Genomic DNA, 27070 nt, shown 5'->3' with positions numbered 1-27070 from the left:
TCTCTCCACTTTCTTTAATTCTTACACCAAGGATGTAAAATAATTTCCCCTGGGAACACAGCTAATGACCCAAATGAAGCTCAATTGAAAGTACATAATTTATATTTTAAAAATAAAATACTCCTGGTTATTAAAAAAGATATAAAAACAAATGAAAGAACAGAAATGGATTACTCACAATATCTAAGGTACGGAATCAACCTAAGTGTTTCATCAACAGGTGAATGAACAAAGAAAATGTGGTATCTTTACACAATGGAATGCTACTCAGCCCTTTTTTTTTTTTGAGACAGTCTCGCTCTGTCATCCAGACTGGAGTGCAGTGGTGCAATCTTGACTCACTGTAACCTTGGTCTTCCACGTTCAAGCAATTCTTGTGCCTCAGCCTCCAGAGTAGCTGGGATTACAGGCGTCCACCACTATGCCCGGCTAACTTTTTTGAATTTTTAGTAGAGACAGGGTTTTACCATGTTGGCCTGGCTGGTCTTAAACTCCCAACCTCAGGTGATCTGCCCACCTTGGCCTCCCAAAGTGCTGGGATTATAGGCATGAGTCACCGCGCCCAGCCACACAGCCATTAAAAAAAAAAAACAAAAAACTCTTATTTGCAACAACATTGATGAACCTGGAGGATATCATTTCTATGTAGAGTGTAAAAAGATTTAAACTCATAGAAGCATAGAGCAGAATGATGATTGCCTGGGGCTGGGAGTGGATGAAATGTTGGTGAGAAGTAATGGGTCTGATTCTGTGAAGAGAGGAAGACTGAGCAGTTGTGGCTGCGTTACCGACCTGGAGCAGCAGCCGGCTTCCCCGCATAGAACCCAGGAGTAGGAGACTCAGAATTGAATCTCTTCTCCCTCTTTCCTCCTGTTTTTGGCTTTGTGAGAAACCTTATTATCAAACACAACGGCCAGCAAGTTACCAACAAGACAGATCCTCACTCCATGAACTTTCGTGTGTTCACTGGAAATCTCAACAACCTTGTGGTCCAGAAGTTGGATGTGGAGCCAATCTTTTTGAAGTACAGCAAAACTGTGGGTTGCTCTGTTCATAAGGACTTTGCCTTTGTTCAATATGTGAATGAGAAAAATGCCCTGGCTGTTGTAGAAGAGAGTAGGGCAGAGTAATCACTGGCCAGGTTTTTACCTATTAACCTGGCTGCAGAGCCAAAAGCGAACGGAGGAAAAGCAGGTATGAAATGATCTGCAGCGGAGATGTGCTGATCAGTAACAGAACACCCTTCTCCATCGCTTCTACTCAGCTTCTCTTTTGACTTGGACTATGACTTTCAATGGGAGTATTTTGAAAGGATGTACGTTTTCCTCCTCCTTCTCCTATTTCTTGGGCTTTAGTACCCTTCAAACATCAGCATGTATCAGGAAACACCTCACGAAGGGGCAAAAGTGGCTTCAATTCTAAGAGTGGACAGCGGCGATCTTCCAAGTACGGAAAGGTGAAAGGAGATAACCTTTAAACCATTAAGAAGGAACTGATCCAGATAATACAAAAAGCAGATTCGCTTTTGGAAAACCTGGAAAAAAATTTAAAAGGAACAGAGCCAACAAGCAGTAGAGATGAAGAATGATAAGTCAGAAGAGGAGCAGAGCAGGAGCTCCTTGAAGAAAAATGAGATTAATGTGAAAATGGAGTCTGAGGGGGATGCAGATGATTCTGCTGAGGATAGGGGCCTACTGGATGATAAAAATGAAGATGGGGAGATGACCAGCTAGAGTTGATCAAAGATGATGAAAAAGAGGCTGAGGAAGGAGAGGATGACAGGGACAGTGCCAATGGCAAAAATGACTCTTAGGCACATAGTGGGTTTAGAAATCTTATCCCAATATTTGTTTACCTAGGTGCTTCTCTAAGATCAAATTTTTACCAGACCTTCTCCCCTAGTATCTACAGCACATGCTCACTGTCCTACCCATCCTTGTCCTTCCTGTGTTCATTAATTCATATTGCCTAGGTCCCATTTTCACCTCCTTTGACACTCCTAGTACTTTTTTTAACTCTTACCCTGCAATTTTTGCTTTTAATTTTGATACCTTTATATGACTTAACAATAAAAAGGATTTTTTCCCCTCTGAGATGGTGTCTTGTTCTGTTGACCAGGCAGGAGTGCAGTGGTGCAATCCTGGCTCACTGCAACCTCCACCTCCCAGGTTAAGCAATTCTCCTGCCTCAGCCTATGGAGTAGCTAGGTGTGCACAACCACACACAACTAATTTCTTTTTTTTTTTTTTTTGTATTTTTAGTAGCGTTGGTGTTTCACCATGTTGGCCAGACTGGTCTTCAACTCCTGACCTCGTGATTCGCCCACCTTGATCTCCCAAAGTGCTGGGATTACAGGCATGAGCCACCTTTCCCAGTCGGATGTATGGTTTTTATCAACTGTCTCTAAAATTATCTCACTATGCAGAATGTATAGTTTTTTTCATCACGTAATTTCAGTAGGTGCTTCCCTAACTGCAAAGGCAATCTCATTTAGTTGAGTAGCTCCTAAGAGTAGCTTTGATTTAGAAATATGTGTGCTACACCCCCATGTAAGTGTGCTTTATGGGGCAATTCAACACAAATACAACAATTTATTTTTGTGAATGAGAGGTAGCATGTTAAATGCATCCTCTAGAAAAATAGTGTTATTGTCTTATTTTTTAACATTGATACTGTGGGTTATTTTTGTGAACAGCCTGATGTTTGGGATCTATTTTTCTCAAAATAAACAAGTACTTATTAAACAAGGAATTTGGAGGAAAAAAAGGTAGTAAGATTTCCCTACATCTCTTACCTTAACAAATAAGTCATTTTCCTCTCAGTTTTGATTCACCAGGGAATAGAATCATATCCTAAAGAATCAAAACTGAAGAAATATCTGTTAAAGTAATGCAGGTTGTACACTAAAATTTCAGATGCTTTAGTAGAATGATATATTTTTTGCTCACATCACCATTGTCTCTGAGTCTTTTGTCTGGTTAACAAGACTTAATCTGGAGTAATCCAAGATGGCTGAATAGGAATAGATCCAGAGTGCAGTTCCCAGCAATAACAACGCAGAGGGTGAGTGTTCACCACATTTCCAAATAAGTTTTCACTGCCCACTGACCAGGAGATTCCCGGCCGAAAAGCACCATGAGTTTTCAGCACGGCTAGTGCCATGGGTAGGTGCACAGACACTCACACAAATCTGGGTGGCTGTTTCAACTGGCACCTGGAATGCCTGGGAGACAAAGCCACCCATTCAACTAACAGGGAGGGGGCTGAGACAGGGAGCCAAGTGATCTGGCTCACAAAACAAGCAATCTGAAATGCTCTGGATTGAGAGTTTCGCAGCAAGTGCAGCTGGACCCAGGACGGTCCAGCTCAGTAGGGGGAAGGGCACCCACGACTACCAAGGCAGTCTGCCAATACTGAGGCAGTTCACACAGCAGCTGGGCAGAGCCTGTGGCAGCTCAGCAACACCTCTGCTGGCAGACTGACTAGACTACTCCATGAGGGGCAGGGCATTTCTGAAAAAAGGCAGCAGCACATCAGGAACTATAAAGCCAAACTTCCTAGGTCAGAGCACATGGGAAAAGAGGTCGTTATGAGTTCTGCTGCAGCAGACTTAAAGGTACCTGCCCAGCAGCTCTGAATGGAACAACGGAGCTCACAGCTCAGCACTCAAGCTCCTATAAGGGACAGACTGTCTCCTCAAGCAGCTCCCTGAACCCTGTATACCCAAAGAGACACCTCATAAAGGAGAGCTCAGGCCAACATCTCGTGGGTATCCTTCTGGGACGAAGATAACAGAAGAAGAAATCGGCAGCAACCCTTACTGTTCTGCAGCCCCTGTGGGTGATCTCCAAGCAAGCAGGGTCTGGAGTGGACCTCCACAGTCCTGCAGCGGAGGGGCCTGTTAAAAGGAAAATTAAGAACAGAAAGAAATAGCTTCAACATCAACAAAAAGGATGTCCACTCAGAGACCCCATCCAAAAGTCACCAACTACAAAGGCCACAGGTAAATAAAGCCACTAAGATGGGAAGTAACCAGCAGAAAAAGGATGAAAACACCCAAAACCAGAACACCTCTCCTCCTCCAAGGGATCACAGCTCCTCACCAGCTAGGGATCAAAGATGGAGAATGAATCTGATGAATTGACAGAACCAGGCTTCAGAAGGTGGGTATTAACAAACTTCTCAGAGCTAAAAAAGAACATGTGCTAACCCAATGGAAAGAAACTAAGAACCTAGAAAAAAGCTTAGATGAGATGCTAATTAGAATAAACAGTTTACAGAATAACATAAATGACTTGATTGAGCTAAAAAACACAGCATAGGAACTTCATGAAGCATACGTAAGTCTCAAAAGCCTAATCGACCAAGCAGAAGAAAGGATATCAGAGATTGAAGATCAACTCAATGAAATAAAATTAGAAAGCAAGAATAGAGAAAAAAGAGGGAAAAGAAATGAACAAAGCCTCCAAGAAATATGGGATTATGTGAAAAGACCTAATCTACGTTTCATAGGTGTACCTGAAAGTGATGGAGAGAATGAATCCAAGCTGGAAAACACTCATCAGGATATTATCCAGGAGAACTTCCTCAACCTAGCAAGGCAGGCCAATGTTAAAGTCCAGGAAATACAAAGAACACCACAAAGATATTCCTCAAGAAGAACAACCACAAGGCACATAATTGTCAGATTCACCAGGGTTGAAATGAAGGAAAAAATGCTAAGGGCAGCCAGAGAGAAAGATCAGATTACCCACAAAGGGAAGCCTATCAGACTCAGAGCAGATCTCTCAAAAGAAACCCTACAAGCCAGAAGAGAGTGGGGGCCAATATTCAACATCCTTAAAGAAAAGAACTTTCAACCCAGAATTTCATATCCAGCCAAACTAAGCTTCATAAGTGAAGGAGAAATAAAATCCTTTATGCACAAACAATTGCCGAGAGATTTCAATGCCACCAGGCCTGCCTTACAAGATCTCCTAAAAGAAGCACTAAACAAGGAAAGGAACAACCAGTACCAGCCACTTCAAAAATGTACCAAATGGTAAAGACCATTGACACAATGAAGAAAATGCATCAACTGATGGGCAAAACATCCAACTAGCATCAAAATGGCAGGATTAAATTCACACATAACAATATTAACCCTAAATGTAAATGGGCTAAATGCCCCAATCAAGACACGGACTGGCAAATTGGATAAAAAGTCAAGACCAGTGGTGTGCTGTATTCAGGAAACTCATCTCATGTGCAAGGACACACACAGGCTCAAAATAAAGGGAGGGAGGAAGGTTTATGAGGCAAATGGAGAGCAAAAAATAAGCAGGAGTTGCAATCCTAGTCTCTGATAAAATGGACTTTAAACCAACAAAGATCAAAAGAGACAAAGAGGGCATTACATAATGGTAAAAGGATCAATGCATCAAGAAGAGCTAATGATCCTAAACATATGTGCGCCCAATACAGGAGCACCCAGATACATAAAGCAAGTTCTTAATGACTTACAAAGAGACTTAGACTCTCACACAATAATGGTGGGAGACTTTAGCATTCCACTGTCAATATTAGGTCAATGAGACAGAGTATTAACTAGGATATTCAGGACTTGAACTCAGACCTGGACCAAGCGAACCTAATAGACATCTACAGAAATCTCCACCCCAAATCCACAGAATATACATTCTTCTCAGCACTGCATTGCACCTACTCTAAAATTGACCACATAATCAGAAGTAAATCACTCCTCAACAAATGCAAAAGAATGGAAATAATAACAAAGTCTCTTAGACAACAGGGCAATTAAATTAGAACTCAGAATTTAGAAACTAACTCAGAACCTCACAACTTGATGGAAAATGAACAACCTGCTCCTGAATGTCAATTGTATAAACAACGAAATCAAGGCAGAAATAAAGATGTTCTTTGAAACCAATGAGAACGAAGACACAACGTGCCAGAATCTCTGGGACACATTTAAAGCAGTGTCTAGAGGGAAATGTATAACAATAAATGTCCACTAGAGAAGCAAAGAAAGATTCAAAACCCTAACGTCAAAATTGAAAGTGCTAAAGGAGCAAGATCAAGGAAACTCAAAAGTTAGCATAAGACAAGAAATAACTAAGACCAGAGCAGAACTGAAGGAAATAGAGACACAAAAAACCCCTCAAAATTCAATCAATCCAGGAGCTGGTTTTTTGAAAAGATCAACAAAATAGACCACTAGCCAGATTAATAAAAAAGAAAACGGTAAAGAATCAAATAGATTAAATAAAAAACGATAAAGGGGATATCACCACTGATTCCAAAGAAATACAAACTACCATCAGAGATTACTACAAATAACTCTATGCATACAAACCAGTAAACCTGGAAGAAATGGATAAATTCCTGGACACTTGCAGCACCCTCCCAAGCCTAAACCAGGAAGAAGTTGAAACCTTGAACAGACCAATAACAAAGGTTGAAGTTGAGGCAGCAATTAATAGCCTATCAACCAGGTCAAGGTGGGTGGATCACCTGAGGTCGGGAGTTCAAGACCAGCCTGACCAACATGGTGAAACCTCATCTTTAAAAAAAAAAAAAAAAAAATAGCCTATCAACCAAAAAAAGTCCAGGTCCAGATGAGTTCATAGCCAAATTCTAACAGACGTACAAAGAGGAGCTGGTCCCATTCCTTCTGAAACTATTCCAAACAATATAAAGAGAATCCTTCTCAAATCATTTTATGAGACCAACATCATCCTGATACCAAAACCTGGCAGAGAATCAAAAAAAACAAGAAAACTTCAGGCCAATATCCATGATGAACACCAATGCAAAAATCTTCAATAAAATACTGGCAAACCGATTGCAAAAGCACATCAAAAAGCTCATCCATCACGATCAAGTAGGCTTCATCCTGGGGGTGCAAGGCTGGTTCAGCATACTCAAGTACATTAATGTAATCCCCCACATAAACAGAACCAAAGACAAAAACCACATGATTATCTCAATAGATGCAGAGAAGGCCTTTGACAAAATTCAACAGCCTTTATGCTAAAACCTCTCAATAAACTAGGTATCGAAGGAACATATCTCAAAATAATAAAAGCTATTTATGACAAACCTACAGCCAATGTCATACCGAATGGACAAAAGCTGGAAGCATTCCCTTTGAAATCCAGCACTAGACAAGGATGCCCTCTCTCATCACTCCTATTTAATATAGTATTGGAAGTTCCAGCCAGAGCAATTAGGCAAGAAAAAAAAAAAAAGGTATTTAATTAGGAAAGGAGGAAGTCAAATTGTCTGTTTTTGCAGAAGACATGATTGTATATTTAGAAGACCCCATCGTCTCAGCCCAAAATCTCCTTAAACTGATAAGCAACTTCGGCAAAGTCTCAGGATACAAAATCAATGTGCAGAAATCACATGTATTTCTATACAAAAATAACAGACTAACAGAGAGCCAAATCATGAGTGAACTCCCATTCACGATTGCTACAAAGAGAATAAAATACCTAGGAATACAACTAACAAAGGATATAAAGGACCTCTTCAAGGAGAACTACAAACCACTGCTCAATAGAGGACACACACAGATGTAGAAACATTCCATGCTTATGGTTAGGAAGACTCAATAGCATGAAAATGGCCATACAGCCCAAGTAATTTATAGATTCAATGCTATCCCCATCAAGCTACCAATGACTGTCTTCACAGAACTGGAAAAAAAACACCTTAAACTTCATATGGAACCAAAAGAGAGCCTGCACAGCCAAGACAATCCTAAGCAAAAAGAACAAAGCCGAAGGCATCAAGCTACCTGGTTTCAAACTATACTACAAGACTACAGTAATCAAAACAGCATGGTATTGGTACCAAAACAGAGATATAGACCAATGGAACAGAACAGAGGCCTTGGAGGCAATGCCACACATCTACAACCATCCGATCTTTGACAAACCTGACAAAAACAAGCAGTAGGAAAAGGATTCCTTGTTTAATAAATGGTGTTGGGAAAACTGGCTAGTAGTGTGCAGAAAGCAGAAACGGGACCCATTCCTGACACCTTACACTAAAATTAACTCTTGATGGATTAAAGACCTAAACAAAAACCTAACACCATAAAAACCCCAGAAGAAAACCTAGGCAAAACCATTCAGGACATAGGCATAGGCAAGGACTTCATGGCTAAACACCAAAAGCATTGGCAACAAAAGCCAAAATAGACAAATGGGACCTAATTAAACTCCAGAGCTTCTGTACAGCAAAAGAAACAATCATTAGAGTGAACAGGCAACTGACAGAATGGGAAAAAAATTTTTGCAATCTACCCATCTGACAAAGGGCTAATATTCAGAATCTACAAAGAACTAAAACACATTTACAAGAAAAATACAAACAAACCTATCCAAAAGTGGGCAAAGGATATGAACAGACACTTTTCAAAAGAAGACATATATGAGGCCAACAAGACATATGAGGCCAACAATTATTTCCTTGTTTGAAAATAAATATTTTGTCAGTTTACTCTAAATTGGGAGACTAGATTTGTAAGCTTCAATCTTTCAGTGTTAAGGCAAATCAGAGAAGAGCAAGGTGCTATACAGTATGCATTTTTCTGCCTAACTACCAAAATTCTTGTATTGCCTTGGAAACCCAAAGGAGCCACCTAAATAATACTCCTTTCCAATCCTTTAGCCAGAATTTGAGATTTTAAAAAGTCAAGAACATAATGATGCTCCCTGTTAGTAATCAGGTCATTTCAAAAAGCATGGAGATTATGCCAAGCCATTTAAAAAATACGGTTTTGATTAATTTTATTCCACTTCAAATGTTTTTTTACTTTTATCATGTTAATCTAAGAGAGACTATGTACAGAATTCTCCCTGCATTCTAGATATAATCATATTAAGGTGTTTCAAGTTCAATATTGTATAACAATATAGTAGAATCCTGTAATTAGCAGAAAATGTCAATTATTAATAAATTTATTATGTCAAGGTATTTCAATTGTAAAAACAAATAATTAGGTATAACTTTTTCAATTAATAGACAAATATACATTTATATTAATTATTTTAAAAATGTAGTATAGGCTGAGCACTTTGAGAGGCCGAGGCAGGAGGATCACCTGAGGTTGGGAGTTCATGACCAGCCTGACCAATATAGAGAAAACTTGTTTCTACTAAAAATATAAAAAATTAGCCAGGAGTAAAATAATTTACTCTTTGAAACATATAATATATTGTTGTTTACTATAGTCACTCTGCTGTGCAATAGATCTGGAAACCTATTTATTTTATTTGAAGCTTTGTACCCTTTGATGAACAAATTCCCTATTTCTTTCTATCTTCCCCCAGCCTCTGGTAACCATTACTTTACTTTCTACTTGTTGGAGTTAAACTTTATTAAATTCTACATATAAATGAGATTATGCAGTGTTTGTCTTTCTGTGTCTGGCTTATTTCATCTAGCATAGTGTCTTCTAAATATATCCATCTTGTTTCAAATAATGGGATTTACCCTTTCTTAAGGCTGAATAGTATTTCACTATTTATACCACTTTTTTTTTTTTTTTGAGACAGAGTTTTGCCCTTATTGCCCAGGCTGGAGTGCAATGGCACAATCTCAGCTTACTGCAACCTCCACTTCCTGGGTTCAAGTGATTCTTCTGCCTCAGGCTCCTGAGTAGCTGGGATTATGGACATGTGCCACCACACCAGGCTAATTTTGTATTTTTAGTAGAGATAGGGTTTCTCCATGTTGATCAGGCTGGTCTTGAACTCCCAACCTCAGATGACCTACCTACCTTAGCCTCCCGAAGTGCTGAGATTACCGTACAGCCACCATGCCTAGCCTGGTGCTACTATGGTTCAAGTTAACTTCTCATTGCAAAACCTTAAACAAGCAGGAATCTAAGCAAGTTCTCTAATAACCTTAATAAATATATAAAGATTTTCCAAAATCTAACCCGTGTTTAATCTTATATAAGTTAATATTATGCTACTTTTAAACCAAACTGTTAGCAAAAAAAAAAAAAAAGCAGTCTTACAGGAAGCAAAAATATTCAAAAATAAATAAAAGAGCATGTCTCTTATTAGCCAGTCAAACAACAACAAAAAAAAAACCAAAGGAAAAGGGTAGAAAAAGATCCCCATTCCCAATTAAAATAAAACAATGCCCTTTAAAAACCCTAATTAAAGTCCTGGTAATCCCACAAATTAGTAATTTAAAAAAATTTCTAATGTGCATTTTAAAAAGCTTGCAAAAAAAACCCAAACTAAATCTCTTAATAACTCTAAACTGTCCTTGTTAAATCAGAAACCAAATAACCCACTGGCCTTTTTAGAAAGCCCCAAAAAAGCTTTAGTGAAACACTTTCCTGTCTCCCAATAATTAATTAATAAATAAATAAATGAGGTTTATTACTCAGGCAGCCCCTTACATTAAAAAAAAAAAAAAAAAAAAAAAGCAAAAACAGGCCCTTTCCAAAAATCTTTCTAATTTTGCTAACCCTCAATTTGAAACTTTGCAGTATGTAAATAACATTCTCCTCTGTGCCCCGACTGAGAGGTCTTTCAAAAAGATACTAAGGCTCTTTTTAATTTTCTATCAGGTAAAAAATATAAAATATCCAACTCTAAAGCTCAGCTTTGTCAAACTTCAGTAGGCTACCCAAGTCTAGTCTTGTCAAAAAAACAAAACGAAACAAAAAAACTAAAGCATTAAGAAAAATAACAATGATAATAATAATAAGCCTATTTCCTTCTTTCCTCTCTCTGAAAACCCTCAAACAGCTAATAGAATGTGGGGGTATTACAGGTTTTTATACATTATAAATACCTCGGTACAGTAACTAAATAGCTCATCCTTAATACCACCTCATAAAAACAAACCAACCAACACTTAAGCAGCTAAAACTTACTTCCTAACTTAAAAACAGAAAACACAGAAGCCTTTAACCAGCTAAAGCCAAGTTAAGGCATCAGACCTCAGTCTTCCCATAGGGAAAGTATTTAATTTCTATGTATCAAAAGAAAAAAGAAAATAGCCCTAAAAGTTTTGGCTAAGGCTCAAGGTTCAACTCAACAGCTAGCGGGTAAACCATGGAAAATAACTATTTACACCTCACACAGTATAGCAAAACTGTTGTCCTCTAAAAAATAGTCTCTGGTTAACAATCACCACCTCAAATATCAAGCTTTGCTGCTAAAAAAATCTTCAGTCCAGTAAAACAAAACAAAACAAAACACTTGCTTTTGCCTAAACCCAGACACTTTCTTCCAAAAAAAAAACCCTTAAAAAACTTAAACATAATTGTAAACAGGTAGAGTCGTGCAAACTAGGAAAAAAATGATATCAATCACTATTTATATTCTCTGTAAAGTTCAAATAAAAAATTCTTAAAAAGCACTCAGCTTAAAAATAAATATTCAAGCCATAGACATTTAAAAAGTCTTTGTTTTTCTCTTGACAGATCTTTTCTAAAAAAAGTTTTTTGTCAGTCAACTAAATTACTTTCTCCACTGTGCCTTGCCACTCTTGGTGCATTCACGAAAGGCCTTAAAATAACTTCTGGTGGCCTAAAACTTCTTAAAAACAAAAGCACCACAAATCTCATTTTTTAAAATTGGTTTTTGTCATAAAACCCCTAAAAACTGTATTCCCAGCCCTGTAAATAAGAACTGTATTTCTAGCCTTGTTCCTAAAGGGTCTTACCCCAGAGGCCAATAATCCAGTTAAGAATTGGCAAATGAAAAATCTTATAACTACTAAATCTTTTTTTGTTTTTCTGTGTGGTTATACATGTGTTATGTGTGTAATGTCTATTAAAGAAAAAAGCTCTAATTAATTAAAAATAAATAAGTGCGTAAATAAAAAAAATTTTAATAAAGCCTGTGGTACCCTTCAGTTTATGGAAGTTTAAAAAATAAAATCAGCCTTAAAAATTATAAGTAAAATGCAAATGTTTTCAAAATGTAAATAGGTAATCTAAATTATTCTGGTCAAACAATAAATTTGCTAAATGTTTCAAGGTTGTGAACTGCTCCTTTGGCCATTAAAAACCGTTGAACTTGCCTGCTTCACAATGGGTGAAAATCTTTTTTTTTTTTTTTTTTTTTGAGATGGAGGCTTGCTCTGTCACCTAGGCTAAAGTGCAGTGGCACAATCTCAGCTACCTGCAACCTGTGCCTCCCGGGTTCAAGTGATATTCCTGCCTCAGCCTCCTGAGTAGCTGAGACTCCAGGTGCCTGCCACCACGCCTGGCTAATTTATGTATTTTTAGTAGAGACAGGGTTTCACCATGTTGGCTAGGATGGTCTTGATCGCCTGACCTCCTGATCCACCGACCTCCACCTCCCAAAGTGCATTACAGGCATGAGCCACCACGCCCAGCCAATCAAAATTTTATATAATAACAAGGGCTAACAAAAGGTTTTGCTTTTTAAAATTTTGTCATCATTTTAGCAAAACAAATAACTTACGGGAATCTAAAATTGTATTTCATAATGTCAAGTATTTTAAATTTCCAACATCTTCAACAAATTTCCCAAAACCAAATTTCAGTTTAAAAGTTGTCTTTTCTAATGCCTCGCTCTTGAGTGCTGCAAAGGGCTCCCGGGGAATCCAAAACTGAGGTAGTCAAAATTATTTAACAAGTTTAGGTACATAAAATTGCCAAAATAATATCTAATCTTCCTCAGGTTGTATTTTAGTACATAACATTAACATATGTTCCAAAACCATATAAAATGTCCAAGATTCTAATGTCTAAATGTGCATTATCAATCACAATTAAGGTTATATTATAAGCCACAAAAATAACCAAATTTCTTTGTCAATTGTGCTTCTAACTGTAAGCACCCTAAACATTTTGTCATTTACAAACAATTTTAATCTTATTTTAATTTTCTTCAAAAAATGGTTTATCATCAGCTGTAAAACCTTAACAAATGCTCTCAAATGCAGGTTTGTCATAACAACAACAACAAAAACCTCAATTAGCTTAGATGTTTATAACTATCAAGAAAAACAGAAGTTAATAAACTAAACTAATAAAAAACAAAAGCAATGTTTTTAACTTTTGCTTAAAACATTGCTAATCTTTATTTTGCTTTTCAAAGTAAAAAAAATTCTTAAAACATTTTAACAAGCAAGGTATACTCCTGTAAATGAAATTTAAAATGCATTTGTTTCTCTCAGTCTAATTCCTCTAAAATCTATAAACTGGCTATCATTATTCTTGACTTACAATATAGTTGCTTGCATCAGTGAAACAAAAATCCATTTCTTTTTGCAACAAAACACAACAAAAAACTTTTTATTTGACCAAAGCTTTAAATAAAAGAGTGTATTTCTCTTTAAAAAAAAAAAAATCAAGCTTAACTTACCAATAAAAGCTAATAAAATCCCCTTAAAAAAAACCAGCCTCATACCTTATCTATGCAGTCTCCGTACAGGATTCCTAAACTATGTTAAGTAAAAAATGTCACTTTCCAACACTTAATACCCCATGCTTCTAAAACCTTGAAAGAAATTACCCAACTCACAAATAAATTTAAGGGTACAAACCCATGGCTAGGTTGGGCTTTAAGAAGTCCTATGTAAAATTCCTCATAAAACAAAGTTCTATCAAAGCCAATCAAAAAGTCTATGTAAAGGTAATTATTTTTATTTTACTTTATGCAAATCATCAAGCCAAATATAAAACTAAAGTCTGTTTTACAAGCAACTCATCCCTATTATAAATTTTTTAACAAAAATAAAAACTAAAAAATTTATGTCTTAAAACTTATCATACATCTATCATTAACTTCTAGTGACATTAGTTAGTTTTAAATTTTTGTCTATATCTGAAACTAACCATAGTTAGTTTAGTTAGCCAACCAGCAATCTTCAGCTGTGGCTCAAAGAAAACAAAACAAACAAAAAATGGCAATGTAAAAATCTACGTAAATATTCTAGTTCTATACGATAGTACTGCAAATCCTGCTAATAAAAACAAATAAGGTGCCCATAACCCAAAAGTTTTTTTTTAAATAGTAAAATCAAAAAAGCTAACAAAAGCCAAACCTCATGCATCCAAATCTTAGAAAGCATAAATATAGCCATCAATTATCAGGGATGTCAGCAACCTCAAAATTTTTAACCAATCCTTACTCACCTTCTCTCAATATAATACATATACTCTCTACTAACGCAAATTGCTTCTTTTCACCTAAATGCTATCAAGTTCAAAACAGTAATGAAAAAAAAGCACACACACACACACACACACACACACACACATAAACGTGCACCTCTTCCAAAAACCCTTAAACTAGCATTCCCCCACCTCAAATCCTAGGTACTGTTCCCATGTAATACACAACTCCCCTTTCCAGCAAAAAGTGGTATATAAAAAAAAAATCCGGGCCGGGCGCGGTGGCGGGCCGGGCGCGGTGGCTCAAGCCTGTAATCCCAGCACTTTGGGAGGCCGAGGCGGGTGGATCACGAGGTCGAGAGATCGAGACCATCCTGGTCAACATTGTGAAACCCCGTCTCTATTAATACAAAAAAAAAATTAGCTGGGCACGGTGGCGCGTGCCTGTAATCCCAGCTACTCAGGAGGCTGAGGCAGGAGAATTGCCTGAACCCAGGAGGCGGAGGTTGCGGTGAGCCGAGATCGCGCCATTGCACTCCAGCCTGGGTAACAAGAGCGAGACCCCGTCTCAAAAAAAAAAAAAAAAAAAAAAAAAAAAAAAAATCCAACACCTAATCTCCATAAAAACAGGTCTCTATTCCTGAGTGGGGACTAAAAGAAGTTCGCTTGCCTTAGGTAAACTGCAAGGGAAGGGTCCCTGAAAAGCCCCCAGCCCATGGGTCATTGCCTCATCCCCACATAATGTTAAAAGCAGCTGGAAAAAAATTAAAGATGTGGGCACCAATGAAAAAAACTAGCACAAAGTATTGTGCCTAAAAACATGCTGACAGCTGCACAAATAAAAGATCCTCCAATCCATTTAAATAAAAACTTGCACAAACCTCTAGCTCATTCAAATATAAAACAAGGCCTAGCATAAAATGCCTTTATCCTTTATACAGTCCCGGAAAGTTTCTTCTCCTTTTGTGGACATAAACACAGTAGGCTCCAGTGGGCACTCATTTTTATTTAAACTATAAATCAGCTCCTATAAGTCACCACTTCAGCCCCTAATTGGTCCTGGGCCATGATCCTAGGCCAAGCTTTCACTTCAGCTTCTAATAGGTCCTGGGCCAAGATCTCAGGCCAAGCTTTCTTCAGTTCCAGGCCAACCTAAGTCACATGGTCTACCAAACAGCCCACAAACTAAGCACATTTCTTCCTATTCTTAGTCCATAATAAGCCTAAACCCCAGCCTCATAGGGGGTACTCCTATTCAGAAACTGCTCTCTGCGAGCAAAAAGCTTTCTTCTTTTGCTTATTAAACTTTCACTCCAACCTCACCTTTGTTTGTACTTTTTAATTTTCATAAAAATAAAACAAAAAACTTGGCGTTATCTCAAACAAACAAACAAAAAACCCTGTTAAATCATGGCGCATTGCTAAAACTACAATAGAACTACTGTAGGAATATTCCAGGAAAGGCAGAATTCACAGACCATTTGAAGGAAGCAAATTGCTCCTGCAGGACCTGGGAGACAGCCCAAAAATTCTGAGTGCTCAAACTGTAAAAGTGGAAAAAGGGGCTTTATAAGCTCCCAAATTTATCAAACAATAACTATTAGACCTAAGAAATGAAATAGATAAAAACATAATAGTGAAGGACTTCAGTAATCCACTGACAGTACTAGATAGGTCATCAAGACAGAAGATCATTCCTCAGAAGTATTTGGCAGAATAGGAAAAAAAAAAAAACAAAAACCCAGAAGGTCAATAAAGAAAAAATAGATTTAAACTATACCCTGGAGCAAATAAACTTAACAGCTATTTACAGAACATTCTAGCCAAAAACCACAGACTATACATTTTATTAATCAGGACATGAAACTTCCTCCAAGAGAGAACATACAATAGGCCAAAAAACAAGTCTCGATAAATTTAATAAAATTAAAATGATATCAAGTACTTTCTCCAACCACAGTGGAATACTGAAAATTAACAACAAAAAAAACCTTTAAAACCATTCAAATACATGGAAATTAAATAACCTGCTTCTGAATGATCATTGGGTCCACAATAAAATCAAGATAAAAATATAAATAAAAAAATTTTAACGAAATAGTGACAAAACCTATCAAAACCTCTGGGATACGGCAAAGGCAGTGCTAAAAGGAAAGTCCATCGCTTTAAATGTCTACATAAAAAAGTCTAAAAGAGCATAAATAGACTAAGGTCACACCTCAAGGAACTAGACAAATAAGAACAAACCAAACCCAAACCCAGCAGAATAAAGAAAATAACAAGATCAGAGCAGAACTAAATAAGACTGAAAAATTTAAAAAAGATAAATGAAACATAAAGCTGGTTTTTGAAAAGATAAATAAAATTGATGGACCATTACAAGATTAAGAAAAAATGAAAGAATACCAAAATAAGCTTAAATTAGAAACAAAACAGGAGATATTACAACTGACACCACAGAAATACAAAAATCATTCAAGGATACACCTTTACACACTTAAACACAAAAATTTAGAGGAGATGAATTAATTCTTGCAAACATACAACCCTTCTGGCTTAAACCAGGAAAAATCAGAAACCCTGAACAGACCAATAACAAGCAGTGAGACTGAAATAGTAATTCAAAAAATTACCAACAAAAAAAGTCCAGGACCAGATTCACATGAGAATTCTACAAGACATTCCAAGAAGAATTGGTACCAATCCTATTGACACTATTCCATAAGCCAGAGTAAGAGGGAAACTTCCATAATTCATTCTATGAAGCTGGCATCACCCTAATACCAAAACCAGAAAAAGGCATAGCCAAAAAAGAAAACTACAGACTGATATCCCTGATGAACATAAATGCTAAAATCCTTAACAAAATACTAGCTAAATGAATCCAACAACATATCAAAAAGGTAATCAGCCACGATCAAGTGGGTTTTATATCAGGGATGGAGAGATGATTTAACATACACGAGTCAATAAATGTGAAACATCACAGAAACAGTATTATAAACAATGATCATCTCAATAAACACAGAAAAACCATTTGCCAAAATCCAGCATTCCTTTATAATTAAAACTCTCAGCAAAATCTACATATAAGGAACATAACTCAATGTAATAAAAGCCATCTATGACAAACGCACAGCTTACAAAACGCTGAACAGGGAGAAGCTGAAAGCATTCTCTCTGAGAACAGGAACAAGAGCAGGATGTGTACGTTCACCACTTTTATTCAACATAGTATTGGAAGTCCTATCCAGAGCAATCAAACAAGAGAAAGAAATAAAGGGCATCCAAACTGGCAAAGAGGAAGTTAAGCTGTCACTATTTTTTGATGATATAATTGTATACCTAAAGAATCACAAAGACTCTTCCAATAACCTCTCAGAACTGACAAGTGAATTCAGAAAAGTTTCTGGATACAAAATTTATGTACACAAAATCAGTAGCTCTGTTATAAAGCAACAGTGACTGAGCTGGGAATTAAATCAAGAATGCAACTTTTTTTTTACAATAGCTGGAAAAAAAATTAAATAATATACACCGAATCAATGACATGAAAGACCTCTACAAGGAAAACTATAAAACACTGCTAAAAGAAATTATAGATGAAACAAATGGAAACACATCCCAGGCTCATGGATTGGTAGAATCAATACTGTGAAAATGACTATAATGCCAAAAGCAATCTAGAAATTCAATGTAATTCCCATCAACATACCAACATCATTCTTCACAGAACTAGAAAAAACAATCCTAAAGTTTATATAACTTTCAACTATACTATAAAACCATAGTCACAAAAACAGCATGATACTGGTATAAAAATAGACACATAGGCCAATGGAACCGAATAGAGAACCCAGAAATAAACCCAAACACTTAGAGTCAACAGATTTCTAACAAAGAAGACAAAAACATAAAGCGGGGAAAGGAAACCCTATTTAACAAATAATGGAGGGATATTTGCAAGCCATATATAGGAGAATCAAACTGGAAACTCATCTCACAACTTATACAAAAATAAACTCAAGACAGATATAAGACATAAATCTAAGACCTGAAACAGTAAAAATTCTAGAAGATAGTAGAAAAACTTTTCTAGACATTTGCTTAGGCAAAGACTTCATGAAGAAGAACCCAAAAGCAAATGCAACAAAAACAAATATAAATAGATGGGGCTTAAACGAAAAAGCTTCTGCAGAGCAAAAAATTAATCAGCAAAGATAACAGACAACCCACAGAGTGAGATAAAACCTTCACAATCTATATATCTGTCAAAGGACTAAGATCTAGAATCTACAAAAAACTCATACAAATCAGCAAGAAATAAAAACAATCTCATTGAAAGGGAGGCTAAGGACATGAATAGACAATTCTCAAAAGATACACAAATGGCCAAGAAGCATATGGAAACATGCTCAACATCCCTAATTATCAGAGTAATGCAAATTAAAACCACAATAACATCATACCATCTCACTCCTGCAAGAATGGCCATAATTAAAAAATAAAAATAAAAAAAAAGATGTTGGTGGGGATGTGGTGAAAAGGGAAAAATTTTACACTTCTGGTGTGAATATAAACTAGCACAACCACTCTGGAAAAAAAAGTGTGGAGATTTTTTTAAAGAAATAAAAGAGCTACCATTTGATCTAGCAATCCCACTATTAGTTATCTATCCAGAGGGAAAAAAGGCATTATGTGAAAAAAGATACTTGCACACACGTTTATAGTCTATGTGACTATTTGTATACCAGCAACATGGTGCTTGGTGACTATAGCTTTATAGTATGGTTTGAAGTCAGGTAATGTGACGCCTCTGGATTTCTTCTTTTTGCTTACTCTTGCTTTTGCTATGTGGAGTCTAAAATAAAATTTTATTATTTTCAATCACATCAATTAACTTGGAGGACAGAATATTAGTTGAAATAAGTCAGGCACAGAAAGATTAGTAACTCATGACTAAATAACAAATTGTTACTATCTTTTACCTCCCTTCTTGAGTAAAGTGAAATAGGTTAAAGTTAATGGCATAATAACACTTCATTGAATGCACAATAGCCTTAATATGTTAAAGAAATGTTTAATTACAAAATTAAGTTTACATATAATCTAAAAACTTTTGCATTTATAGCATAAAAGTACAATTAGTAGAATGATTCACTAGTAATTTAATTACACTTAAGTAAGATTTAAAAAGCTTTTCTCCACTATGATATAGAGTATTACACTGAACACCTACCTATCTCATGCATCGCTAAGAAAAGTAAACTGACAAAAGCCTCTCCACTTTTTCATCATAAATCTTACATTTTAATGCCCATATTCTTCCACAGAAAAAAATCATAAATAATGCCCATCTAATAAAAGAGAATCTCTCATATATTTGACAAAGCAACAATTTATCACATGCTTTCACATGTGAATAAATGAAGATAAAGAATAAGAGTTGAATTTCATCATTTACTTTTCAAATTAGCTGTAATTTTTTCAAGAAAAAGTATACTTTGAGTATAACTCTCCAAAGAATCTTCTGCTTTTAAAATTAAAATAATCTAACAATTTATAGATTTTTTTAATACTCAACACTCTCTTTTAGTGTAATGTCTAAAGTGTCAGTGCCTTAGTTATTTCTACTGTAAATTCTCAGATATTTACATAGACTCAATTTTGGGTTAAATATTTTTCATAGTTGCTGCATCTGCAAAAACCTATTTCAATATAAACTGATATTTTCTAAGCTGCAGCTTTGAAATAAAACTTTTTTCCAAATTCATTACACTTGCAAGATTTTTCTCCAGTATAAATTTCCTGATGTTGAACAAAGTTTGAGCAACTGCTTCTGGGTTTTCCTCTAGTACGAAATGTGTATAGTAAGATTTGTGATACAAGTAAAGGTCCTACAAACCTCCTATGCTCCTAATATTTGTTATGTTTGTCTTCAGAACAACATGCTTCTTCACTTTAAAGGGTTATATTTTCTGAAAGATCTGTTGACAGTAATTGTATTTATAATTTTTTTATTAAATATGAACTCTCTGATTTAAGTATGAACTCTCTGATGCTGGAGTAAGATGTGAATAGGTATCAATGACTTTCACATTCTATTTGTATAATCTTTCTCAAGCAAAAATGCTTTCCTGTGCAATAAGATGTATTAGTTTTGTCACATTCTTTACACTTATAAAGTTTTCTCTAGTATAAATTATCTTACCTACAATCAAGTGTAACAATCATTGGAAGCCTTTGTCAAATTCTTCACATATTTAGGGTTTCTCAACAGGATGGTTTCTTTTATGTTTAGAAAAGTTTTAGGTGTTGTCAAAATCATTGTCACATCTTTCAGGTTTGTAGAGTTTCTCACCAGTATGAATTTTCTTATGTCTAGTAAGGTGTGAGGACCGGTTAAAAGCTTTGCCACATTCTTCACATTTGTAGGGTTTCTCTCTAGCATGAATTCTCTTATGATTAGCAAGAGTTGCGGGCCAGTTAAAAACATTGCCACATTCATCACATTTGTAGGATTTCTCTCCGGTATGAATTAACTTATGGTTAGTAAGCGTTGAAAATAAAGTAAAGCCTTTGCCACATTCTTCGCATTTATAGGTATTCTCTCTAGTATGAATTCTTTTATGTCGAGTAAGGCTGGAGCACCCATTAAAAGCTTTGCCACATTCTTCACATTTGTAGGGTTTCTCTCCAGTATGAATTCTCATATGTTCAGTAAGGTTTGAGGATTGTATAAAAGCTTTGCCACATTCTTCACATTTGTAGGATTTCTCTCCAGTATGAATTTTCTTATGTCTAGTAAGGTTTGCAAACTGGTTAAAAGCTTTCCCACATTCTTCACATTTGTAGGGTTTCTCTCCAGTATGAATTTTCTTATGTTTAGTAAGGTTTGAAAACTGGTTAAAATCTTTGCCACATTCTTCACATTTGAAGGGTTTCTCTCCAGTATGAATTCTCTTATGGTTAGTAAGGGTTGCAAACCAGTTAAAGGCTTTGTGACATTCATCACATTTGTAAGGTTTGTCTCCAGTATGAATTATCTTATGTTTACTAAGGATTGAGAATAAACTAAAGCCTTTGCCACATTCTTCACATTTGTAGGGTTTCTCTTCAATATGAATTTTCTTATGTTTAATAAGGGTTGAGGATTGATTAAAGGCTTTGCCACATTCTTCACATTGGTAGGGTTTCTCTCCCATATGAATTCTCTTATGTTTAATAAGCTCTGAGAACCAGTTAAGAACTTTGCCACATTCCTCACATTTGTAGGAATTCTCTCTAGTGTGAATTCTTATATGTTGTGTTAGGTGTGAAAGCATATAAAATGATTTGCCACATTCTTTACATTTGAAAAATTTCTTTCCAGTATTTATCTTATGACTATTTGAATTTGAAAATTTATGAAAGACTTTCACGTATTTATCACATTGAAATATTTTGCTCTGGGTAGTTGTCAAACATCGGTTAAGTTCATTATAACTTCCTTTGTACACCTTACCCTCATCCACCCTTTTACAGCTTATTCTTAATTGTAAATTCTCATGTCCACATTTTCCGTATCCTTTCAGTATCATTTTTTGGAAAGAATCTTTTATTCTGTGCTCTGGCCAAAGGTCTTCAGCAAAATGAGAACACATAACTGAAAGACATAAAAATAACAAATTACTCCACTTGCTAGACTGAGATGAATATACTTTACAAATCAAACCTATCAAATTATACAAACTACATAAGCAAAATGACATAGCAAAGTACCACAGGCCCCAATTCTTTCACAGACATATAAATGTAACAAAACATACTGACCAAAATACATTTCAAGATTCATGAATGAGTGAAGTGTGTGCCCTGCCCCAGTGTCCACAATCCAAAGAGCCAAATAAAAGAAAAAAAATAAGTTTATTGTGTTTACCCAACACAGCTCTTCCTGCTCCCCAATATAACACAATGCTTTTAGAAGTAAATTGCCAACTCCTGGTTTCTTATTTAAAAGAAAAATAGTGGCACACACATATTTATATATGGCTTCTAGGGACCTTTTCAGACACTGGCTATTGTGTACCATAACATAAAGTGCTGAAAGAAATGGTATTATACTTTGGAATGACAGTTTGAGTCTGCTGAAACCAAACATAAATGTTACAGCAGCAGAGAGACTGCAGTACCACACACAGAAAAAAGGTACAGCAAATAATTACTATTAAAAAGACACAAATAAACTGCTTTAACTAAAAAACAAACAAACAAACAAAAATCAGAAAAGACACATCCTAAGAATATATTTAAGAGAATCCTAGAATCTCTAGCCAAGAAAATTGTTTTCAGAGTATGCCAAGACAAAGCTACATTATAAATACTGTGACAGGTAGTTTTTTAAAAATATCCAAATCTCAATCAAAGATGCAATGTATACAAGATATTAGGGCAATATGATTCCACCACAAATAATTTTTAGAAACAACCATAAAAAAGAAAATGTATATATTAATTTTAAAATTTTAAAATAAATTCAATATTAGTCAATAGGTGAAACAGGAAAACAGACAACTATTGAAAATCAGAAAAAAATGATAAAAAAAAATATCAAACAACAGAAATTGTGGAGGTAAAAAATACAAAAATAACTGAAAAATCCTTTAAGAAAAAAAAGTATGTACAAATGAAGCTCAAAAAGAAAAATTAGGATACACACAATGATATTTATAATAAACACACACTTAAGCACAATTTCAGAAGTCACAGACAAGAAAAGAATCTTGTAAGCTGCAGTATAAAAATAATATGTCATGGGGCCGGGCGCGGTGGCTCACGCCTGTAATCCCAGCACTTTGGGAGGCCAAGGCGGGTGGATCACGAGGTCAAGAGATCGAGACCTTCCTGGTCAACATGGTGAAACCCCGTCTCTACTAAAAATACAAAAAATTAGCTGGGCACGGTGGCAGGTGCCTGTAATCCCAGCTACTCAGGAGGCTGAGGCAGGAGAATTGCCTGAACCCAGGAGGCAGAGGTTGCGGTGAGTGGAGATCGTGCCATTGCACTCCAGCCTGGGTAACAAGAGTGAAACACCATCTCAAAAAAAATAATAATAATAATATGTCATTTACAAGCATAGTCTTTTTATCTAACCAGTGAATTTGTGAAGAAAATTTTGTAGGCAAGAGAACTGTGTGATATAGTTGAAGTCATGAAAAAAATAGATATCAAGTGAGAGTAATACCATCAGTAAATCTGTCCTACAAAAGAAAAAGAAAAAAAACTTCCAAAATAACCAAATTCTGAAAAAGTTTATTGGCACTGCAAATTCCCTACATATAAAAAAATGCTGAAAGCAGTTTCTTCCACTAAAAATAACACGATGAAAGAAAACAACACATTATCATATAAAAATACGTAACTTTATGAAAAAGATATGCACATACATGAATAGAAATCCTTAGCATTATCATAATGGTGAAGAAAACATTAATTGTTCTCTAAAATTTGAATGATACAATCATATAGTATTATAAATATCTATTAATAAATATCTAATGTAGAAAGAAAAAATTAGCAACATTAATAACAAAATTCAAGGCAGATATAATGAAAAGAATTTTTGTATGCAAGGGAAGTTAATTTTTCTACCAGATTATAATGTATTATTGTGTCCTTTAGAGGTTTTATGTAATCCCCAAGGTACCACAAAGAAAATATCTGTATAGATATACAAAAGAAAACAGGAAGGAAGTGAAAGCATTTCAGTATAAAAATCAACAAGACACCAAGGATGACAGAAACAGAAAATCAGGGACAAAGGTAGAAGAATCAAATAAAACAATTAAAATAACATTAGTCTTTCTCTTTCAGAAAATTATCTAAATATATATGTGTGTGTGTGTGTGTATCTATATGTATGTGTGTATATATATGTAAAATTAACTTCCCAATCAAAAGACGTACTTTCATTAAAGGGATTTGTTACAGAATTTTAAAAACCAAGATCCAATTTGCCTTTTTACAAGGACTAGCAGAGATCTAATGATAAACAGAGACTGAAAATGGCAAGACAAATATAGACATTTCATGCAAATATTAGCCAAATGAGAGGTCAAAATAATATTACACAAAATACATCTTAAGTCAAAAACTGTCATACTTGAGAGACAACCTGGTAGAACAAAAAAAGAAGTCTTAACAGATTCTGTAAAACTAAATTTTTATGGATTACTTTCTATGATCAGAATTAGAACAGTAAAATGAAAAAACTGAAAAATTCACAAATACATAGAAATTAAACAATACACTCGAGCATGCTTCAGTTCGAAGGTTAAAATAATTAATCTTGTGAAGATGTCTATACTGTTCAATGTAATTTACAGACTTAATGCAATGTTTTTCAAATTTCTCAATGCATTTTTGAAGAAATAAAAACAGGAACCCCAAAAGTATATAAAATCTTAACTACCCCAAAATCTTCAACAAAATAAACAATTTTGAAAGCATTCCAGTTTCTGATTTTGAAACACATTACAGAGCTACAGAATTATAACAATTTGGTATGAGTACAAAAGGTAAAAGTGTACCCTCGTAGAATGCAATGCAGCATATATATAAACTTTCACATATATGACTGAAGAGTCATTTGAATATCTATAATTATTGCAGCATTGTTACTGAAAGCCAATAGGCAAAAGCAATGCAAATTTGTCACCAAATTACTCAGTATATATAACTTAAAATACAAAATACTGAAATATCGCCTATATTTACAAAGCAGGAAATATTCTAACAACTATAAAGTTTGATGACATTATGCAAACTAAAATGAGCCAGTCACAAAGACAGAGATTGTATGAGATATATGAAGCAGTTACACACTTAAGAGAAAATTGAGTGGTGTTTGAAAAGTGCCAGGAAGTGGGTAAAATTGGTAGTTGTTTAATGTGTATTGATATTTAGCTTTGCAAGATAAAAACATTGTAGGAATATGTTTCGTAACAATGTCAATATAATTAACAGTACTAAATTAAATATTTTAAAATATTCTATTGTAAATGTTATATTTTTGACAAGTAAAAATAGACAATAATAACTAAAAGAGATACAAAGTTACTATAGTTTTAAAATTATCTTTAAATAAAAAAGTTTTTCTCCCAGGCAAAAATAATATAGATTCACAAATAAATAGATGTCGAAATTAGGAGAATTTTTATGACTGCTCACCTTGACAAGATTAAATAACCATTTGCAACAAATCTATACCAGAAATATATAAGTCATAAAAAGTACAAGGATAATATTTATACAGGTAAACACATACAGAGATCATTATATTAGCAGTAGACATATGGCTGATTCATATTTGACTTTACTCCACATTGTCTTAAATTGTACAGAGTTAAATATTGGCATATGCAATTATAATATAAACTAAAAAATTAAAACACAATTAACTCATGTGAGGTGGCATATCCTAAAATACATAACACAAAAATATAAAATTGCAAAAGAAAATTAAAACACGAAAAGTAAAACTTATTGGACAACATCAAATACTTCAACATATTCATTAAACAACTCTTAGAAGAAAAATATAGGGAAAAAGTAACCTAGAGGTGACTTGTAGACAAAAAAAGTCTGAGAACGTCTCAAATTTTGATGTAGTAATAAAATTCCTAACCAGTAATACTTGATGCAAAATTAGTTTGCTTTAAAAAACTAGATAAAAATAAAGACTTTTCAAAATGAAAAGTGACAGTGTTCATTATGACTAGCACAGTTCCACATGAAGTGCTACATGGTGGCCTGGCAAAGTGGCTTAGGCCTGTAACCTTACAGCTTTAGGAGGCCAAGGCAGTAAGATAACTTGAAACCAGGAGTTCAAGATCAGTCTAAGCAACATAGTGAGACTCTGCATACAAACAGACAGAAATGCTAAAATAAGTTCATTATTTTGGGAAAAAAAAAAAAACAACGATGCTGGACAGCATAAAACCATATATAAATATAAAGTTCTCTATTAAATGTAAATATACACACACATATTTACTTTCCTAATGGTGCATAAAACCTTTAAAGTTATTCTATATGACAAAAAATAAACACATAAATCTGTTAATAGATACCCAATAAAAAACAATATAGCTTTTAACACCAATAAAAAATTGGAAAATATAAAAGTATAGTTTTTGTATTAAATTGATGTTGTTGGGCAGGCACAGTGGCTCTTGCCTGTAATCCCAGCACTTTGGGAGGCCAAGGCGGGTGGATCACAAGGTCAGGAGTTCGAGATCAGCCCGGCCAACATGGTGAAACCCTGTCTCTACTAAAAATACAAAAATTAGCTGGGCCTGGTGGTGTGTGTCTGTAATCTCAGCTACTAAGGAGGCTGAGGCAGGAGAATTGCTTGAACCCGGGGGACCGAGTTTGCAGTGAGCTGAGATCGTACCACTGCATTCCAACCTGAGCAACAGAGCAGCTCTGTCTCAAAAATAAAAATAAAAAAATCGTTGTTACGAAATTAAAACATGTTTTAACTTTAAGATGTTTAACGTAATCAGCATTTTTCAAGATAATTAACTGTATTTCTAGAAAGTATGTGAAAAAATTTAAAAATAAACCATGTCATATCAAAATTAAAATAAACAAAAATTAAGGCACTAAAATGAACCATGAAAAAGAAAACATATCTACAAGAAAAACATAAAACAATAACAATAAACTGGTAATAGTAACTTTATTTCTTTAAGCAATCATTTAAAAAATACATTAATTAAAAAATGTAATCCCAGGACTTTGAGAAGCCAATGTGGGCTGATCAGTTGATCTCAAGAGTCTGAGGACAAATCTTGGGACATCATGGTGGATGGGAGGCAGGACTAGATTGCAGCTCCAACTCAGGTGAACAAAGCAGTGTGTGGAGACTTGCACCATTAATTTTAGCTTCAGAATAACTGCAGG

The 27070-nt window shown here is 35.1% G+C and overlaps 1 protein-coding gene and 1 pseudogene across 2 annotated transcripts in view; one reads left to right on the top strand and one right to left on the bottom strand.

Moving 5' to 3' along the window:
* Positions 1–720: 720 nt before the first annotated feature.
* Positions 721–1813, top strand: LOC105714962 (heterogeneous nuclear ribonucleoproteins C1/C2-like; annotated as a pseudogene).
* Positions 1814–19189: 17376 nt separating this feature from the next.
* LOC105714961 (zinc finger protein 680) overlaps positions 19190–27070 on the bottom strand; it is a 40693-nt gene continuing 32812 nt past the window's right edge. Inside the window, exon 4 of one of the 2 annotated variants that reach the window (XM_064375600.1) lies at positions 19190–21770. In XM_064375600.1, coding sequence (XP_064231670.1) covers positions 20434–21770 — 1337 coding nt within the window. In that variant the 3' untranslated portion in view covers positions 19190–20433. The remainder of the gene's footprint in view (positions 21771–27070) is intronic. The other variant, XM_012449138.3, reaches the window with a different exon arrangement.

Source organism: Aotus nancymaae, unplaced genomic scaffold (assembly GCF_030222135.1).
Source record: "Aotus nancymaae isolate 86718 unplaced genomic scaffold, 86718_ANA_hifiasm-v0.15.2.pri h1tg000012l, whole genome shotgun sequence".
Taxonomy (NCBI): Eukaryota; Metazoa; Chordata; class Mammalia; order Primates; family Aotidae; genus Aotus; species Aotus nancymaae.
The sequence above is the reverse complement of the archived record's forward strand: the minus strand, read 5'-3'. Positions and strand labels throughout refer to the sequence as shown.